At 40.9% G+C, this 22,047-nt stretch overlaps 1 protein-coding gene across 5 annotated transcripts in view; it reads left to right on the plus strand.

Moving 5' to 3' along the window:
* Positions 1–1,075: 1,075 nt before the first annotated feature.
* samd4a (sterile alpha motif domain containing 4A) overlaps positions 1,076–22,047 on the plus strand; it is a 174,656-nt gene continuing 153,684 nt past the window's right edge. For 2 of the 5 annotated variants that reach the window (XM_048537810.2, XM_048537814.2), the window contains exons 1-2: positions 1,532–1,669; positions 2,593–3,120. In XM_048537810.2, coding sequence (XP_048393767.1) covers positions 2,925–3,120 — 196 coding nt within the window. In that variant the 5' untranslated portion in view covers positions 1,532–1,669; positions 2,593–2,924. Of the gene's footprint in view, positions 1,337–1,531; positions 1,670–1,714; positions 2,078–2,124; positions 2,217–2,592; positions 3,121–22,047 lie in introns of those variants that run through there. The other 3 variants (XM_048537812.2, XM_048537811.2, XM_048537813.1) reach the window with 3 other exon arrangements.

The following is a 22,047-nucleotide window of genomic DNA, read 5'->3' on the forward strand; positions in this document are numbered from 1 at the left end:
CTTGTATTGTTAATTAGCATGGCATTTTAATTGAGTAGCAGGTTTCCCAAACATGGCAATTTACTGTTTCAAATAGATTGGTTTTTTTTTAAGCTTTCCCTAGCTTAACTTGGTACATACATGATGTATTTGCTCCTAAGCCATTACAGGAAGATTCCAGAAACTGACTCGTCCAAGGCTCTTTTCAACACTCTGCTGCCCACATGGGAAAGCTCAGTAGCTATTATAACCTGGAGAGGCTAGCATGCTCTTTACAATTTTTTTTGTACATGTAATTTAGACTTTCTCATCTCTTCCTGACCTGAATGCTGGTATCTTGTTCTTAAATCAGTAATTCATTTATAGTATTCAGAAATAATGGGAACTGCAGATGCTGGAGAATCAGTGTGGATCTGGATGAACACAGCAGGCCAAGTAGCATCTTAGGAGCTTGGCCTGCTGTGTTCATCCAGCTCTATACTTTGTTATCTCAGATTCATTTATAGTATTGTTCTTTTTCAGCCATGTTGATACATTCTGCTTTTATTTTTCTCACATGAATTTACAGTTACTTTGCCTTCACTTTACATGCAAAGATATTGTGCTGTATCACACTTACCGCGGCATACAGAACACAACCTTGAGAGGGTGGTGCTCCAGCTGGTCCAGTAAGATATCCGTTTTAGCCAAACGCCCAGAAATACTGGATGTGTTCTGAATTTTAAAACTGGCCAAATTCTGTTATTTTACAGCTGCTGACATTACAAAAAACATTTATGTAGATAGATTTAGTTAAATAAAATTCAAGTCTGCCTTACAATTAAATCTTATTTATCAAAGCTTCTGAAGCATTCAGAATACTTAAGGAAAACTAAATCATGCTTTGACAGGACACACGTAATATGTATTTTTTTCTGGGCATCGGTTAGAAAAGTCACCGTATCCCTACTAAACCATGGCTGCAGCTTCTTAGACTGGTCTTCTGGTGTTTAACCAGTCCACAGTACCATGACCACACCGCAGGCACAACGACCATTCCGCCTCTCTCTTTGTGGGGTTGACGAGCCCTGGGTCACGTGCCGAGACACCGCGTGCTGGGAACCGATAGGCCGCGCTCTTCTGAGCGGCGGCGGACAGAGCACGGCACCCGGGCCTGCTGCCTTCTGAATCTCGACCGCTCGGCAGTTGGGGAGCGGGAAGGACAGCAGACAAATTAATCGCTGCGGAAACTTCAGCTTCGGTTACGACTGGAAACGACGTCTGGCTGCGTGCGCGGCGAGCCCTTAGCAACGAAGCAGCCAGCCAGCCCACCCTCCCTCGGCAGAGGGGCGGGGCACAGGGCGCTGCGGCAGAGCCGGTAAACGTGTGGGTTTGTTGGGTGGGAGCTGGGTGCTGAGGGGCGGGGCGGCACCCGAAGCCCCGCCCGGTCTGTAATCGGAGGGGGGTGGGGTGGGAGTTGGGGAATGGCCTCCTCCGCCCCCGCCCCCGCTATTCCTGGCCCTCCCATGACGTAATGCTGAATGTTAATAACTCACCGGGAGGGGGAAGGGCACTACTGGCCTAAAAATAAACTCAACTTTGTGGACACTGCCGCCGCTGATACAGCTATCACGGCCCCAGGGAGCGGCACTAACTGAAGCACCACCATTACACTTCCCCCCCCCTGAGCGGAGGCTGCAGTTAGCGGCAGGTCGGTGTGTAAAGCTCCTGAGCCCCTGGAAAGTGCGTCGGCCGCTGCAGCTGAAACGGGGAGGAGTCTGAGTCATATTTATTAATAATCTTCACACATGCTGTGCCTTTCATGTTATTTTTAGCCGGTTTCAGGATTCGCTTTCTGTTTTGATGATAACAAATGTTTATTGGGGGCGGGTGAGATTAATGTTTGGGATTTAAATTTTTTTTGAAAAGGGGAAATAACCGATGCTTTACGTATTCGGCTTTTAAAACCCTGCCAATACCACAGGCCGATGGAGCTAACTTTTCTATAGTTTTTATTCGCTATATTTTTTTAACATCCCAATTTTAAGCTTGGCCTGTTTTTTTTGTGGAGGAAATTGTTCCAGTTCTCCTGAGATAGACAGATGCCTGTGGAGTTACTGTGAGTTTCCGCAGTGTTGAACGGGGCAGGGCAGCGTTCATACCAACGTGGTTAAAGGTCCATCCTGCGGGTTCATTCTTTTAGACTGACATGGAAAATCCCAGTCAAGGCGATGGCTGCAGACGGTCGCGTATTTGAGGTTTGGGTGGATAGTTTATTTTAGTCTCAGTCGTTCCGCATTGGGTCTAAACCCAGAGGAATTGCGTTGCTCTGCATTGCTTTTGGAAACGTTTAAACATCGTCTGCTGGCTGACTAGCGGCTCTTCCAGTTTCTTGAATAATGAGTTGCTTCAAAGCATATTATTTTATCATTTCGGAACCATTTGTGGACTGTTTGAGTGCTTTGAATGCTTAATTATAAACCTAAAAGAGTTGCTGCATTATAATTTGCAATGAATGACTAGTTGCTGCAGGCAGAGGGAGGGGAAAGCAGATCCATCGCTTCAACGTAAAGTTTGGACTATTAGTCAATGACAGTAATTTCAACGGCCGTTTTCTTTTGGTTTCCTTTCCAGTTTTGACCACGTATGGGAATGCGGGCGTTGAGGATTAATATTGATATCGTGGCGAGAGAAGATCTAAAATTCCAGCTCTGTTAATTCTGACAGGTGATATACTTGTTGTGCCTATTACATTTTTGGCCCACTGTTGATTGCCTTAGAGGAAGAGGGAGCGTGTCAACAGTGACGTTATTCTACAGAAAAGGAAAGAAAAAAATCGCAACTCGATCCACACAAAATGTGACAACCCCTCCTCTACATGCATGTGAGCTTGATTTTTTTGGGTGCCTTGCATCGAAGAATCCCAACGATATAAACTCGCCTGGCGCTGAGGCTGTTCCTTAATCATGATGTTTCGAGATCAAGTCGGCGTTCTTGCAGGATGGTTTAAAGGGTGGAATGAATGTGAACAAACTGTAGCTTTGTTGTCTCTATTGAAACGAGTGAGCCGGACACAGGCTCGTTTCCTTCAGATTTGCCTAGAGCATTCTTTGTCCGATTGCACCGAGCTTCATATTCTCGAGGGAGAGGCAAATGATCCCGGTAAGTTTCATGTAACTAATAATTTTTACGCTGTTTATTCAAACTCATTTCCGAGACTGATGCGAAATTGTTCCAATTTAATAATTTAGTTCAAAATACACATGTATTTGGTAACATTTTAAATTTGACAATTGGTGTATTTCATTGCTGTGTGGAAGGAACATCACACCAACGTAAGGAGTAAAACGCTTTGATGCATCTTGTTCTGCAATTTCCTGTACAATAACCCAGTCATGTCACGTAGAGTCTGGGTATCCTGTGCTTTCTGGACAACGTGGCTTGGTCTCTTTTCCGATCATTTCGCTACACGTAGCTTCCTATTTCAGCGATAAAAATATCGATCGCAGTAACTGAAGATACCTTTTTTCAGTCTGCTTACGAATACCGCAATTCAATATCTATTTACACTCAAACCAAAAGGTTTGACATTTATATTGTCATGGGCACTGTAATCCGATTTTAGGAAAATAACCTAATTTTCTCCTCTGAGTACGCAGAAGTGAAGGCCAAAAGTCTGAGACGATTTGTGTATTAGAAATAAAATGTAAATAGGACCTTTTGTAAAACTTGGAGAATGTAGCATGCAGTCGCCGTTTACGGAGAGGCACATCGTCATATTTGTGCTGAAGCTAAGGTTGACATAATATGTGAACATATTTGTACTGTACTGTTTCACCCTGGCCTATGCAGCAGACAGAATGTGGTCGGATTGACGGGAATATTCGAGTGTGGAAGAATTCCGCACAAATAGTTACTTAAAAATGACACAGTTGCAGCACCAGATAAAATCATGTATATCTGCACTTTTCCTTCGTAGGAATACAAAGGGTGTATTGGGGAGAAGTAATAGAAGTCAGTGTGTTCACTGGTGGAATTCTTTAGGCTTGATTGCAGTAGGATACTGAACAGAGCCCTTAGTGTTTACTCAGAGAAAAGAATGCACAGTCCTCTTCCAGCTGTTCCATATTAGAGCACGGAGCCTGCAAGACTTGGCAGCTGTCTGTACTGCCATTTGCTGACAGCCTCCAGTACTGTGCTCTGCTGTTAGGATATTCATGCATGGTTTCAGCAAGGAGAAAACTATTCTAGTCCATGAATCTGAGCTCATGTTGGGGGATGGGAATTTAAATATTTGAATGTACTGTTTGATTTAGGCACAAAAAAATGGTTATACTTAGTTTCAAAAATAATACTAACAAGACTGCATTGGTACAGTGCAAGTTGGGTGTGGAGTCAGAAGAAATACATATGTGGTGTATGGAATGGGTGGGAGAAGATTGATATTAATAAGAACATTCAGTGAAGTATCGACTCTGAATTTTTTTTTGAAACTATAATATCAGTTTTGAAACTTAAAAGACAAATGCCTTGCTTCAAGCACACATCCTTATTGGAAGTTGCATTAGCTGGCAACAGCTTGTTGACTCATGGATTCTTTTCCACGGATCATCTTTTTACAATCTGCACTAGGAAAGGGAAACACCACCATGGAAGGTTACACTTTTTTAACGTTCCATACTACTTTCTTGTATTCATTGTGTATTGCAGGATGATAATTCATAAGGAATAGGTGCTGTTTTGTGTCAAGTCAAACATGTACGTCGTTTATAATTGCATTTCCTATCCCAAATCTCAGCGATTGTATTCCATGTTATCATGGTTTTTGACTACAATGGTGCTTAGTTCTGTGAATTGATTTTAAATTAGAATTAGGAAATAAACTAGGAAACCTTTTTTGTGCAAATTTGAAAATCAATAATTACGCCTATAAACAGATTCTTTCAAAATGCCAACCTGTTGAGCTGTGTATAAAGCTATTTAAAGAATATAATTTATGTACCGTAATGTGGTTAGTACTTGGAAAAGTAACTACAAATAAACATTGGCTGAAATAGTAATTGATGGTCTTAAGCAGCTAGGAAAAGTGTTTACTTCAAAATGAACTTGTAATATTTAAAGTAGCATAGTTCCTTGACTTTAAACTTCTCTAAACAATCTTAAGTCTGGAAAAATAAGTTTCCAAATCTAAAAGTGAATAAATGTGATTGCATAGTAGAAACTGTGGCATTCCTTCCTCACCTTGGGGCTAATTTGGAAATAGGATGTAAGCTCTTTTTGATTATGGATAATTTGGACCCTCGCTTCATTGCCATTTTTTAACATATCCTTTTGTACCAAGATACGTGGCCTTTTGGGAGGGAGAGTGTTTCATGTTAATATTGCACTTTGTGGGAGAGAAAAGTGGCCTAACTCTAGTTTGCCCATGTTCTGGATTCCTCCATTAAAGGAAATAGCTTCTCCAGATTTGACAGGGTAAATACACTTTTATTCATTTAAACACTGATTTCATCAACTCTCAGTCTTCAAAACTCAAGGGGGTAAAACAGGTTTAGGTAACATGTCTTCTATAATTCTTTAATACTAGAGCTTATTCTGGCAATTGGTGTCTTGCCCTTTTTCAGAAACCAACATATCCTGATGTTCCGTTCCCAAAACTGATGCTGTGCATTATTTCAGAAATGATTAAAGGCTTTCTACAAAAGAAACATTATTACTTTATCTCGAAGGAATTGGCAATGTAAAATTCAGAATTCTATTATTAAGTTTCTTTTATTACTGTATGCATATGTGCACTTGGCTGTTTGAATAGAATTCTCACCACACCAGCTCTCCTGTTCAGACCCCTTTTATCTTTCATAGAGTAGATTGTTCTGAGAGGCAGTGAGGCTTATACAACTGAGGAGAAATCACAACCTAGAACTTTAGCCATAACGTGCTGTTTGGTCTTCTAAGCTTTGTTTGAATTCTAATCTGGATTTTTCTCGTTTTGAGATTTTATTCAAAATAGGGACGCTATAGTGTAATGGGGCGTACTCGCTTTTCTGTCTTGATAGCATGAAGGTTAAAAAAAATTGTACGAGCCCAATGGCGACCATGTAACCAATGTCAATTGTCTTAAAAACCCAGCGAGTTCAATCATGTCCATCAGGAAAGAAAACTGCCATCTTTACCTGGTCTTGCCCACACTTGATAGTCTCTGGATCTTTAAGGATGGCTAGGAAGTGCTGGCCAGGTCAGCGATGTTTATAGAATTTAGACAATGTAAAATAAAATGTCAGAAACATGGTTGGTGGTCCAAGTTATTGGAGAGAATGGTAGGCAAGTGGCAGAGGTATTGTCATGTGTAACGGACCAGGGAATAGTTAATTGCCAGATTGTGTGTTTAAATTTAAACACACAGCTTAACTCTGCATATGTTGAGGAGCTAATCCATGGGGAATATTGCAGTGACTACTATTACAATGAACATACTATCAAAGTTTAAATTTGCAATGCAAAAGGTAGTAATTGCTTGTGTAAAATATTCAAGTTTTTCTAGCTTTGTGAATATGACAGAAAAGAATTACCTGTGACCTTTGTCGGTAATGTTTAGCATGATGGAACTTTGCCTGTAGGTGTACATGTCAGTTATTTTGGGGAACATATCTTTAGTCATATCTATTTTAAATACTGTGGTATCTAAGATATTAATGCTTTCTTTAGGTGTTGTGACTTTAATGGTGTTGATTTTAATTTTTTTTTTGGGCAGGGCTTGACAAAAACATTACCTGCATGTGTTGACAGACAATGTTACTACATAACAATGTCACACAATTTTAAAAAATAAAGTAAGAATGAAAAAGCAACCCCTGAATTCAGGGAAAAAGAAGCACTTGAGGACCCTTCTAAAACTTAAAAAAAGCCTTGCTTTATCGTGACAACACAAGTGGTGTTCTCCACTAATGGGATGCTGCAATCAAGGTAAAAAAGATGTTTTCCCTGCCACACAATACATTATATGGCAAATCAGTTTCAGTGGCAGTTTGATGCAATGTACATAGGCTGTACATGTTAACAATTGATGGATTACATTAAACAGCAAATCCCTTCTTGTTGCTTACCAGGTAGAGTACTAACCATGCTCAACAAATCCTTGCTAAATTCAGAATTTAGAGCTTAATTTTACCAAAACTTGGCTAGGTGTCTGTTTCTCAGTGTCATGGCGGGTTTCACTCTGAATCTAGCAAGTTATCCCACGCAATTCTCTGCTGTTCGTTTCATTTATATGTGCCCTGTGTTTTTACAGTGCTGTGCTCACACTCTTGTACACTTGCCAGCAGTGGAAGAAGTACTTGCCACTTTTAGACTTTTGCCCATCCATGCATCAGGTCAAATGCTGCCAGCCACAAATGGCTCACCACGGAAATGAGTGGCCATTTGATGACATCACCTATCTGAACAACTGTCATTTGTGACTGCAGTGGCAATCCATCATTAGTACCATATCATGTTAGAATCCTGTCAGATAGAGACAACTCTTAATGCAGATTGAAGAACGACAAGGTGTTGTGCTGCAATGTGGGAGCACTATGTGTTGTAAAGTCATCAGTTATGTTAATGTTTGCACTTGCCGTTGTTGAATAATAATTCAGGAACGACAAACAAAAAAAAACTAATTTTTGGTTTTGGGACAAAACAGTCAGATCTTCTTGTTTAAAAGACTTTGATAAACAACAGTACTTTGGGAGCAGTTTAATTTAGTTACTCAAATGCAAAACACTTTGGATGCTGGAAATCTGAAATGAAAACCAAGTGCTGGAGAAACTCAGCAGGTCTGGCAGCAGCTGTGATGAGACACGATTGTTGTTTTGAATCAGTTCTGATGAATCCTATTGAACTCTATGTTAACTTTGTTTCTGTCTCAACGCTTGCTGCCAGACCTGCTGAGTCTGTTCAGCACTTTCTGTTCTTGTTTGTTCATTGTTAAACTATTCAGTCTGGTGTTTTACTTGGACTGACATTAATGTATTTATTCAATCTCTTCAATTTTTTAATCTTTTGTATACACAATCTAAAGAACTGTACATGAACTAACCTTGCAAATACTACAGACTAGTGGTAGACTATTTTAAAAGATGTGCAAGTATTGAAAGTATTATGGTGGCGCACTGTGAAAGTATCAACCAATTAATAGCACACTGAATCAGCATGGTTCAACCCCATTCCATGGCTTAAATATGTCAGTTTTCTTTTAAACAGTTCACTACTGAGAGTGCACCTATGTTGAAAGAACTGCTGTTTGAGATATAGTTTGAGTGATCACAGAATTGATTCGAAAAAGCCTGAAATGTAGAAGAACACAGCAGGCCAAGCAACATCTTAGCACAAAAGCTGACGTTTCGGCCTAGACCCTTCATCAGAAAAGGGGGAGGGGGAGAGGGTTCTGAAATATAGGGAGAGAGGGGGAGGCAGATCGAAGATGGATAGAGGAGAAGATAGGTGGAGAGGAGACAAGAGAGTTGCAGTGGGAGACAGATCCCATGAGGTTTGTCTCCTGAGATGCTGCTTGGCCTGCTGTGTTCATCCAGCTCCACACTTGGTTATCTCGGGTTCTCCAGCATCTGCAGTTCCCATTATCACTGAAATGTAGAAGACTTTTTTTTTGTTAGAGATGCCTTAATGATCCTTTTTTTTCCCCCAAAAGGACATGTAAACATGTATAAATTTGACTCCACAATTCAATGAAGTCTTCTCTCTCTAGGAATATGTGATAGCTGAAACTATACTTGACAGATTTTAAGGCAAAAACCTTTATTAGCTTTTATGAAAAGATCAGTTTGAGATTCTTGCATGTGATGTTTACGTATTGATAATAGCTAACAGGTACAAATGTTTTGCACTTTGTAGTTACTGCAACTAACTGTGCTTTACAAACATAATTAATTGCACATTATTGTATGTAAGCCAAATTTTTATCATTTGAAATCTTTGTAACTTCATGAAAATAGCATCAATAGGGAATCAGAGATAGTAAGAACTGCTGATGCTAGAATCAATAGGGAATCGTTGTGCAAAGGAAAAACTTATGTCATTAACTTGGGCAACGAGAATGTGGTTGTGTATTTTTATATAATACATGTTTCTGATATGTGGTCAGCTGTCTCATTCAATGAATGACAAATTTTAAAGGAAAAACTGAAATTGGGACTTCATTGGTTGAAACCCCCATTTTAGGTTTTTGGATTTTACAGTATGAGCGAGAGAGTGGTCTTTAAATTGGTTTAATTTTTAATTGAATAAGTCTATTACTAACTTGATGTCCAACTAATAGTTTGAATATTCATTCTGACATATGATTCAGGGCATCTACCAGTGGAATCTGTAGGGAGGGAAACTGTGTTAATGGTTCAGGTCTACAACTGTTCACTGGTTCTGAAGGGTCATAGGCTTGAAATATCAATTCTTGTGTTCTGTAGATGTTGTCACACCAGCTTAGTTTTGAGAATTTTTGTCTATACAGCCTTCCAGCATCTGCAGTATTTTGTTTGTACATGAATCTTTGCATAAATTATTGGAAAATTTGAAATCCTTGATGCGGCTAGTTTACAATAAGCCAAAATTTCAATCATCTTCTTCATGTTAATATATTTGTCATTGTATCACACATCTTTTTACATTTATAACTTGTGCTTCTAGATTTGTTGGTCTTTATTGTCTTCGGTTTTTCATTAGAAGAGACATTTCAACTTGAGTTGAAATTGAATATTGGGAATTAAGTAATTGTGATGGATTATGTCAAATTCCCATTAAAATTACAATTCTGTTACACAAAAAACTAAACTTGAAAGATTTTGAAGAACTAAAACTTTATCTTGCAATCCCTATACATATAGAAGTGGATTAAAATGGAGACTTGAGTTGTGTCAACTAAAAGCCTTTAAAATTACTTTAGATCTTGGATTCTGTGTTGCAAAATGTCTAATTTATGAAAATGTGCTTTTGAGAGGAGACTAGGATAAATTTCTTGCTTTGTGGTTTCTTGTGGGTTTTTTAAAATTGGAGTTTAGGTTTATCAGCATCTGTTTCATAAGTAGATTCAACTTAACCTTTTCTCTTTCATCCCTACATAACTATTAACCCCATTTCTCTTGCATCTTCTTGAAGGCACTGATTCCTTGACATTGTGCATAGTTGTATGGGCACCATTGTTGTCCTCTACTTTGTCAAGATAGTTACTGTTGTGAAGGCATTACAGCTAAGTGATCACAAACTTCCAGCAGGGGACAGTAGATAACAAGCTGGCATGGTAAGGTGAGTCACAATATGCTTTTACAAATAATGTTATTGCCCTTCTGATCTGGTCAGCACGTGCTCCTGACAGCTTTTCCAACGTCACCATCACCTTTTTTATCACCCGTAACATGAGACCTATAAAACTAGAATTTTGTCACAATAAGAACTGATGCTTTTTTTATTCAGTGGCATCCTGCTTGTGTGTACTAGTGCAAAACCTCACTATTCTATCTCCATAACATTTATTCATATTATAAATTGGATACAGCATAAAGGATATGATTTGATGCGTTGTGTCTGTGCCACTTACTTGCTGGAGCAGCTCATTAGTCCCACTCACCTGCATTTTCCCCACGGCCCTCAAAATCTTTTCTTTGCGGATATGTCTAAGTGTCTTTTGAGCAAGACTCCAGGAATGATGTTACATACAACAGGTATGTACTAATTGTAGAAGTTTTACAAATTTTGTTTCGTGACTTGGGTTTGTTATTTGTTGCTGAAGTTGGAACCTGGTGTTCTCAGGGTAAACTAGAGTGAAACTGGGATGATGTGTAGGCTGGACGAGGAAAGATGGCATGTTCCTGAAAGGCATTACTGAATCAGTTGGTTTTTGTGCTTTTTTTTTTCCTTTGTCAAATGAATTCGGTTTTACTGCAGTTTTTTAAAAACCAATGCTGAATTTGAGTTGTGCCTTAAAGCTTGTTAATCTGTGACCGTAACCATGACACGTGTCATTGTAGCAGAACTAAAACAGCAAAAACACAAGCATAGAAAATAGGAGCAGAAGTAGGCCATTTGGTCCATGGAGCCAAGTCAACCAAAAACACATGATTGTGGTTATGGTCTCTGTTTCTCCTCACTGTCTCCACCTGCTCCCTGATGCCTTTCACTCATAGAAATCTATCATTTTAAATTCTTGAATGTATTTAGCCACTTGGCCTCCTCTGATTTTTTGTGGCAGATGTTTCCACAGATTTTCATCCTCCTGATTTTGAAGATGTTTCTCCTCTCCTCAGTCAGAAATGGCCTAGGATGTAGCCTGAGGTCTTGGTGCCTTGTTCAAGATCCCCAGCCAGGGTAACATTATCCTTGCAACCTCTGTCCAGCCCTGACAGAATTGTTACTTGCTGCCTCATTCTTCTAAACTCCAGTGAATAAAGGCCCAGTTAATTCAATTTCTCCTTGTTCAACAGACCTGCCATCCCTGGAATTAGCCTGGTGAACTTTTTTGCTGCAGTCCCTCCATGGCCAGTGTATCTTTCCTCAGATAAGAAGATCACAAGTGCACACACTGCTCCAAATGGGGTTTCAACAAGGCCCCGTACCAGCAGCAATAACACGTCTTGTTCCTATACGCAAACCCTCTTTGAATATTGCCCAACATATTGCTTGCCTTCCTAATTGCTAGCTGCATCTGCATGTTGGCTTTCTATGAGCAGTGTACAAGGACATCCAGGTTCTTTGGACATACTTTTTACCTAATCGATTGCAATTTTAATTATACTCTGCCATTCTGATTTTTCCTCTCAAAGTGGATAACTTCACACTTAGCGCATGTAGTGTAATAACATGAATATGAATTTGCCCACTCTCACCTTGTGTAAATTACCTTGTAACCTCTGTAGGTCTCACTCCCACCTAGTTTTGTGCCGTCAGCAAACTTGAAATATGACATTTGATTCCCTCATCCAAATCATGAGATATTTTGAGTAGTCATTGAGCTTTTACAAAATAGCAAGAGGTGCTTCAGCCTATTGTGTCCATGCCTACCATCAATCACCCCTCTATTCTAATACCATTTTCTGGCACTTGGCCTGTAGCCTTGTATGCTATAGCATTTCAAGAGGGTTCTGCCTCTACCATCTACCACTTTTTTTTCTGTTTGTGTTCTAGATACTCATAACCCTTGGCATAAAATCAAAAATTCCTCAAAGTTGTTCTAAACTTTCTGCTCCGTGCAGAATTTGTTGACTGCTCTCTGAAGGAGAAAAGTTGCTCCCCATCTACCCTGTCTGTGCCCTTGTACTCCTTAACAGGTCCCTGCTGCCGCCTTGAGACTTTTCTGCACCAAGGAAAACAACCTCAGCCTACGTAATCCTCATTTCATAGTTGAATCGCTGCTGCCCAGGCAACAGCCTGGTAAAATAATGTTAAACAAAAAACTATGTTTCAGATCTTCAGCTCCAGTAAGCAAATTGCTGGAGAAAGCTTACAGTTCTGGCAGCATTTGTGGAGAGAAAATGGAGTCGATCTCATAACTTCTGAAGAAGAGTCACTGGACTCTAAATGGTGACTGGAACAAAAACAAAGTTGCTAGCAAATCTCAGCAGGCCTGGCAGCATCTGTGGAGAGGAAAACAGTTAACATTTCGGGTCCAGTGACCCTTCCTCAGCAGCTATGTTTTCTCTTCCACAGATGCTGCCAGACCTCCTGAGCTTTTCCAGAAACTTTATTTTTGTTTCTGATTTACAACATCCACAGTTCTTCTGGTTCTAAATGTTGACTATTGTCTCTCCTCAGATGTTGTCAGACTTGCTGAATTTTTCCAGCAATGTTAGTTTTTCTTTGTAACAACATAGTGACTCTTATCTACACACACTAGTGCAATCCTTCCTGTAATATGGTGAACTGGGACCCAAATATTTTTCTGAAGCAGGATCTAGGCCCAAAATATCAGCCTTCCTGCTCCCCTGAACTGCTTGGCATGCTGTGTTCATCCGGCTCTAAACCTTGATACCCCAAACATTGATATCCCACTTATCGTTGGTCTAACATTTTGAAAGTGACTCTTTTATTCCCATTTGCTGTTTCTGCCTGTTAACCACTTTTAAATCCATACCAGTAGATTATCACTAACCCGATGTGTTTTGATTTTGTACAATAACCCATTATGTGGAACTTTATCAGTATTTATCTGAAAACCCAAATACCCTGGATCTGCTGGTTCTCTATCATTAGTTGCGTCCTCAGAAAGCCTCCAATAGGTTCGTCCAGCACAGTTTTCCTTTTCTAATCCACACCGACTCTGTGAAACACAGAAATTTTCCAAGTGTCTTATTTTTGCAACCAATATGGGGGGGGCGGTGGCATGGTGGCTCAGTGGCTAGCACTGCTGCCTCTCAGCGCCAGGCACCTGGGTTCGATTTCAGCCTCTAACAACTATGAAAACTCCAGAGGCATTCTTCCCATTTTTGCACACAGTGCAAAGATGTGTAGGTTAGGTGGAATGTAGTGTTACAGGGATAGAGTAGTGTGTTGGGTCTGAGTGGAATGCTGTTTGGAAGGTCACTGTGGCCTGCTTCCACACTTCTATGATTCTATGTAATAGAACTCTCAATCATTCAGTAATTGTCAGTTTTCACACTTTTTTTTTCTCCCAAACTGTGGGTCATGTTTACAACCCTTTTAGTCTGCTGAGATTATTTCAGCGTCTAGTGAAATTTGGAAAGTGGCAACAAAAACATTCCCTTTCTTTTTAGTGTCCTGATATGTTGATTATTGGGTCCTGGGGATTTATGATTTTTTTAAAAAAATTTTCTTAACGCTAATACTGATTTCCTTCTTGCCAAAATACCCTACCCAAGCATTTTTGGAACATGTTTGTGTGCTTTCTATCAAGACAGCAACTAAAGAGAATTGTTAATCTGTTTCTTTATTTACCTTTATAAATTTTCGTGTTGCAGACTATGTTTGACTTTACTTTTTTTCATTTTACTAGACCCGCAGACTGTTGTTCATCTGTTTGACTGCTTGTTACAGCTCTGTCACAGATTACCTATGGATTATATCAGCTCCCACTGTGGGTTCATATTTGATATTCAGTGTGTTCTTTCCAGTGTTGTTGAATGACATTTTGATTTCAAGGGAAGGTCCATCTGCTAAATGTAGGGGATTTTGTCTGTTTGACTTTGTAGGTGACTCAGGAGGGTTTAACATTATTTCATATGTCAAGGTGGTGACTTTGGGTATATGAGATTTTCATTTACTGCTCTCGTATTTTTTGTTTTTCTGGATTTGTATTTCGGAGTCAACCTGGATCTGCTGAAATGCTGCAGCCTTGACTTCATGACTTGAGACATTGGTGATGATGGTTGCTAGATTTTGTTTTCAAATGGTTTCCACTGAACCAATTCTGATCATGACTGTGCATGAGCCCAATGAGCTGGGCTCAGTAGACTAATACAGCTGACTTTTTTTCCAGAAAAATGGAGTCAGATGTGAATGTTTCCACATTGGGCTGCTTTAATGCTGAAATGTTGATTTTCTTTTTGTCCTTTTGGATATTGGGCCTTGTAATTTCCTAAAGATAGGTGAATGCTTTTTACTGATAAGTCTGTGTCCAGGCGACATCAATTCTTCTCCACAAGGGTCAAGTGAGGTGGCTATCGACTAGCTCCTTGACCCAAGTCAGTGACATATTCCACAATGTACTGATGCTTTAATCTAGGATATCTCCATGTGGTTTTGTACTTCTTCTAGGAGAAGTGTGATTGTAAAAATGAGACAATGCAGAGCCTACTTTGAGGAGCAAGATGCCATTTTCATAGCTCTTCCGCTTTTTTTCAATATTTCTCCACAAAGGCGCTGTCGATTCTGGTATTAGTGCCTCCCAGAAGAATTATCTGTTCTATTCTGATGTTGATAATCTTCAGTGCCATTACAAAATAACTTTCTTAAGAGCTTCATTTGAATCAAATGTCAAGGCGTAAGCACTGACAGTAGCATATTGGTTATGGCTGTGCTGATGAAGTGTCAAAAACTGGAAGTTGTAGCAGTGCATGCAAGATCCTGGACTGGCAAAGCCTTTTTCAGTAGAACATGTAATCTGCTGCTTGATTCCTAGGAAGGTAGTTCTCACAGAGGGCTACAGTGCTAATTTTAGACTTTGAATCACCCAAATTTTAATGTCTAGAGAACATTGCAAATCAATTAAAGGGAGGTGATGGCAAGTGGTATTATCCTGGACTGTTAACCCAGAGACCCAGATAATGTTCCGGAGACCATGTTCGAATCCTGCCACAGCAAATGGTGGAATTTTGAATTTAATAAATATCTGGAATTAAGAATGTAATGGTGGCCGTGAATCCATTTTTGACTTTTGGAAAAACCCATCTGGTTCACTAACATTCTTCAGGGAAGGAAATTGCACTTTTTTACCTGGTCTGGCTGAGAAGTGACTCTGGACCAACAGCAATGTGGTTGACTTTTAACTGCCCCCTGGGTAATTAGGGATGGACAATAAATGTTGCCTACCCAGTGATGCCCTCAACCTGTGAATGAATTTTTTAAAAAATCATTGAGATAATCAGCAAGTGTTCTAACATTCCAGGTTGTAAGTTTTCTTTCCTTGCTCACAAAGATGGTGATCGTAAAAGGTGTGGTCCCTAGCCTGGAGAAAGAAAGGTAGCCTATCTTTAGGACATCCCTTGTTCTAAACCTCTTCCTCCTCATTAGCAATTCCTCACCTCACCCTGCGCACCCCACCCCCCCACCACCTTCAAAAGTGGACCTTGGTAGAAGTTTACATGAGACTTTGTTTGTTTGTTTAACATGGGGGGACTTTGTTTGTTTGTTTGTTTAACATGGGGGGGCTTTGGATGCAGGCATTATTCATACAGTCTTGATGTTTGGTGCCCACATTTCAGCAATGTGTCAAACCACTTCAGAACTACCCTGCTGTTGCAGCAGCCTTCTTCCATTTTGGCAGCTAGTGGGACATAATGGCAGAGCAAGTGAAAAAAGACTTTTCAGGACTTTCTTGACCATATTTTGCAATCAAAGTTCTTCACTGGTTGAAAATTTGGGCGGAAGGAAAATAGTTCTGGTGGTTAGAGGTCAATCATCTCAGCTGCAGAAACTCCTCCAGGTAGTGACCCTGGCCGTTTTCAGTTGCTTCCTCATTGACCTTCCATCTATTGTAAGGTCAGAAATAAAGACGTTCACTGATTCCACGATGTTCAGAACCATTCATGACTGCTTCAGTACTTGAGCAGTCCATGGCAAGACATGGATGATACCCAGGTTTTGGCTGACAATTGGCAAGTATTATTTGGGTGGCAAGTGTCAGGCAATAGTCATCTCCAATAAGAGTGAATCTAACCATAGCCCCTTGATAATTAATGGTATCACTGTCACTGACGCCCTGAAACTGTCAACATCCTGGGTGCTACCATTGACCAGAAACTGAACGTAACTATTTATGCAAGTATTGTGGTGAACAGAGCAGATCAGAGGCTAGGAATCATGCAGCATGCAAGTCATCTTCCGGACTCCCCTCAGCCTATCTACTATATACATGGCGTATGTCAGGAGTGTGATGGACTACTCCTAACTTGCCTTCATGTCGATGAAGATATCATCGAGAACAACTCAGCCGACTTGATTTGGCACCACATCCAACATCAGATGTTGGATGTCTTTATCCATCTTTATGAATATGTTTTAAATTCCTGGGATCTGTTCAAATGTGCCCTAGAACATTGTGCGAAGCTAGGGAAGTGATTTCTGGGCCATTTTACAGAGATGTTTGTATTATTGATAGCCACAGTGGTCGTGTCTATACAGACTTCAGTAAGGTATTTGACAAGATTTTCTGTGGTCGACTGGTTAGCAAGGTTAGATCACATGGAAAAGAGGGAGAACTATCCATTTGGAATCAAAATTTGCTCGAAGATAGGAGACAGTGTGTGTTGGTAGAGTGTTGCTTTTCACACTGGAGACTTCTGACCAGAGGTGTGCCACAAAGATTGGTGGTTAGTCCACTGCCTTTTGTCATTTATATAAATGATTTGGATGTGAACATAGGAGGTGTAGTTAGTAAGTTTGCAGATGACACCAAAATTGACATAGCAGACAGTGAAGAAGGTAACCTCGGAGTACGATTGGATCTTGATCATGTAGGCCAATGGGCCAAGGATTGGCAGGTGAAGTGTAACCTAGGTAAATATGAGGTGCTGCATTTGTGTAGGGCAAATCAGAGCAGGACTTAGACACTTAATGTTAAGGTCCTGGAGATATTGCTGACAAAGATACCTTGGGGTGCAGGTACATAGTTTGTTGAAAGCAGAGTCATGGGTAGAGGGGGTAGTGAAGAAGGCACTTTGAACGCTTGCCTTTTGTTGGTCAGTGCATTGAGTATAGGGTCAAGGATATCATTGTGGCTGCCCAGGACATTAATTAGGCCAGTTTTGGAATACTGCTTGCAATTCTGGTCCCCCTGCTGGAGGAAGGATTTTGTGAAACTTGAAAGAGTTCAGAAAAAATTGACAAGAATATTGCCAGGGTTGGAGGGTTCGAGATGTAGGGAGAGGATGAATATGCTGGAGCTACTTTCTCCGGAGCATCGGAGGCTGAGGGGTGACCTTGTAGAAGTTGATAAAATCATGAGGGGAATGGATAGGGTGAATAGCTAAGGTCTTTTCCCCAAGGTAGGGGGAGTCCAAAACTGGAGGGCATAGGTTTAATGTGAGAGGGGCAAAATTTTAAAAGGGACCGAAAGGGGATCTTTTTCATCAGAGGGTGGTGAGTTTTTGCAATGTACTACTAGAGGAAGTGCGGTTAGCCGGTACAATTAGAACACTTTTTTTAAAATGGCATCTGGATGGGTATATGAGTAGGAAGGGTTTGGAGGGATATGAGCCAATGCTGGTAAATGGGACTAAGTTAATATAGAACACTGATCGGCATGGATGAGTTTTCTGTTTCCATGCCGTACATCTGATTCGGCGAATCTATGCACTCCCTCCCTCCTCCTCAGATGTTCAGTAAAAAATGTACACCATTTACAAGATGCACTGCACAGATTTGTGAAGGCTCCTTAGACAATGCCTTCAAAACCCATAACCAGTACGTAGAAACTTGGAAAGTTGGAGCAAGATTGGCCATTTTGCCCTTAGAGCCTGCTCTGCCATTTAATATAATTGTCACTGATCATTAAACTCAATACCCTGTCCTTGCTTTCTCCCATATTCTTTGAGCCTTGAATCCCGAAGAACTACATTTTATCCTCCTTGAAAATATTCAGTGTTTGGCCTTAACCACCTTGTGTAGATGAGAATTTCACAGGTTTACCACTCTGAAGAAACTTCTCATCTCAGTCCTGAATGGTCTGCCCCATTTTCTTAGACTTTGACTTCTGCTCTGGATTCCATGGCCATTGGGAACATACTTCCAGTGTTTACCCTTCTAGTACTGTTACAATTTTATAGGATTTCTGATTAGTGATCTCCAACTCACCCGCACCTGCATTCCTTTAAATTCCGATGGGTTATAGTCCTAACCAATTCACTATCTTTAATACATCAGTCCTGCTATCCCAGGAATCAGTCTGGTGAATCTTTGTTGCATTCCCCCCATCCCTCCATGACCAGTGCATTCTTCCTTGGATAAGGAGACCAAAACTGTAAACACAACTTCAGGTATGGTCGCACTGAGGCCCTGTGCCATTGCCTTTCTACTGCTCTCAAATCCTGTCTCTGTGAAGACCAACATGTTATTTGCTGCCTTTGCCTTCTGCACCTGCATGCTTACTTTCAGTAAATGGTATATGGCAACATCCAAGTCTTCTCATATCTCCCCCTCCCAATTTAACACCATTCATATAATCTGCTTTCCTGTTTTTACTATCAAAGTAGATAACCTTTCATTTGTCCACGTTATATTTCATGTGCCATGCATTGCCCCATTCAGTAAACTTGCTCAAATTACATCTGAGTCATCTCTGTATCCTCCTCACAGTCATCCTCCACCAGTTTTGTCAGCTGCAGACTTAAACATATTTTGAACCGTCATCTAAATCATTAACATATACATTGTGAATAGCTGGAGTCCAAGCACAGATCCCTGCAGTAACCCAATAGTCACTGCCTACAACTCTGCAGAAGACCCATTTAACCCTTCTTTGTGTCCCATCTATCCATGCCACTCATGTGCTTTAGAGTGAAATATATTTTAACCCAACTGCAATTGTCAAGTAAATGGTCTTATACTACCCCTGAACTCAAGTTCTTTAATTTTACATGCTAATCTCTTAGCTGGGACCTTAAGAAAAGCCTTCTAAAAGTACAAGTAAACTACGTCAGCTGGCTCCCCCAATCAACTTTGATTTGTCAAACATTATTTCCCTTTCATAAATCCATGCTAATCTTGTCACTGTTGTGGTTTATTATTAAATCTTTTGTAATGGCCTCCAGCATTTTCCCCCTCTACTCTTATTTTTAAATTGTGGGATTGCATTTGCATCCATCCAATCCATCGGAACTGTCTCCGAGTCTATAGAACATTTGAAAGATAACCACCAATGTATCCAGAATTTCTTCTAAGTACTCTGGAACTTAGATTAAAAGTCTAAATCCCCCTAATCCGAGCATTTTCTTCAACACCATAACCCTAAAAGTATTGATTTCCTTCAGTTCCTCCCTTTTGTTAGCCCCTGTATTTTTCAACACTTTTGAGACATTATCTGTCAGATACATTTATCAGATACACATTCCCCTCCCCTCCCTTGTCCATGTTCTGCAGGGACTGTTCCCTCAGGACAATCTGGTCCACACTCCGATCACCACCCAACACCTCCCCACAGCCTTATGGCACCTTCCCCTGTAACTGGCGAAGGTGCAACACCTGCTCATTTACCCCCACACTCCTCAGAATCCAAGGGCCTAAACATACCTTCCAGGTGTAGCAACACTTCACCTGCACTTCCAAGAATTTGGTCTACTGCATTCGCTGCTCAATGTGGTCTCCTCTACACTGGGGAAACGAAGCGTAGACTTGGCGACCGCTTTGCAGAACATCTATGTTCTGCTCGCAGAAAAGACCCTGAACTACCTGTTTCGTATCACTTCAATGCACCACCTTGCTCCCTGGCCAACATCTCTGTCTCTGGCTTGCTACAGTGTTCCACTGAAGCCCAACACAAGCTGGAGGAACAACACCTCATTTTCCGCATGGGGACCCTTCAGCCCTCTGGACTCCATATTGAGTTCAATAATTTTAGGGCCTAAATTCTCCCATGTCCCAGCGCCCCACCCCACACACCAGACCTTGTTACCACATGGCCTGCCACTACACACCCCCTGTTGTTAGTCACTAACAGTCCCCATTAACAACAACTAGCCCTCCCAACCTGATCGTTAGCAACTCCTTTGTCTGTCCAACAGTCTTTCTCTCTCTTTTGGGCTCTATCCTATCATTTACTCCCTACCCCACCCACCTCCCTATTTTCTGCACATAAACTGACATTTTCCCAGCCACCATGAGTTCTGAGGAAGGGTCACCGGACCCGAAATGCTAACTCTGTTTTCTCCTTCACGGGTGCTGCCAGACCTGCTGAGCTTTTCCAGCAACTTTGTTTTTGTTCCTGATTTACAGCATCTGCAGTTCTTTTGGTTTTTGAGACATTATTTGTGTTGTCCTTTGTGAAGACAGAACGCAAGTATGTATTCGGTCTGCCGTCTGTATTCCCGATTTATAACTTGCCCTGTTTCTGACTGTATTGGACTGACATTGGACTTGACTAATCTGTTTTCTTTTCACACAGAAACTTGCAATCAGCTATTGTTTCCCCTCCTGTAACCTTTATTTTTGTCCTGCATTCTTAATCAATCCCTTTTGTCCTGCTCTGAAATCCAAACTGCTCCCACTCTTTAGGCTTGCTGCTCTTTTGGCCGATTTGTATGCTTCCTCCTTATACCTAATACTATCCCTAATTTACTTTGCTCACCATGATCAGGCCACCTTGCAGTTCCAACGATCGCTCTCGAAATGCTTTCCACTGTCGTACCGTGAGCAACGTTCCCCAATTTATCATAACTAGCTTGCACCTTATACGATCGTGCTTCCTTTATTTAGATTCAAGTTTCAGAATCAATTGCATCACTGTCCATCTTAATGAAGAACTTAACTTTATCATGACTCATCCCCAAGGTGTCTCGCACAGTCAGATTACCAATTATTTTTTCTCTGTCTAGGATGACCAGCTCTCTCAGTTGGTTTGTCAGTGTATTGATCTAGAAAACCATCCTATACTCCAACTATGGTTTGCTCCTCTGTGATATTGTTGCTAATTTTGATTTGCGAAAACCACCCAAAAAATACAATAGACCACGTTATTTTTTGCATCTCTAATTTTCTCTTTAATGGCTTTTCTAGCATTACCACATCAATTTGGGGGATGTGTATGTAACACCTGCTATTGTTTACTATTCTTTGTTGTTTCTAAGGTCTATGTGTACATAATTCACTTCACTGAAGCTAATATATCCTTCCTCACAATTGCATATTCCTTTTTCAGTGCTACCTCACCTAGTTTTTGTTTTGGTCGGTCCTTCCTAAAATCTGAACGCTCTCCTGGATATTGAGTTCCCATCCCTGGTCACTTTGCAGCTGTGACTCCAAGACTACTTAGGCCACATTGGCCCAAACCATGCCTGCCTCTTTGTAGATGCGTGGAACAGTCCATCTTCTGCAGCTACACTGGCCCCACCTCTTCTTCTGCTACATTGGCGCTGCTTCTTGCTCCCACGAAAAGCTCTAATGGTTCATCAACTTTACTACACCTTCCACCCCAACTTCAAGTTCACCAGGACCATCTCTGATACTGCCCTTTCATTCCTGGACCCCTCTGTCCTCATCTTGCAATTGATATCTATTTCAAGCCCACCCACTGCCACAGCTACCTGGACTACACCTCCTCTTGCCCACCTTCCTGCAAGACTGTGAGCCCCTACTTCCATTCCTCCGCCGTGGCGCATCTACTCCCAAGATGAGGCGTTCCACTGTGGATGTCCTTGTATTTCAGGGACTGCACCACAC

The sequence above is a fragment of the Stegostoma tigrinum genome, chromosome 10 (assembly GCF_030684315.1).
Source record: "Stegostoma tigrinum isolate sSteTig4 chromosome 10, sSteTig4.hap1, whole genome shotgun sequence".
Taxonomy (NCBI): Eukaryota; Metazoa; Chordata; class Chondrichthyes; order Orectolobiformes; family Stegostomatidae; genus Stegostoma; species Stegostoma tigrinum.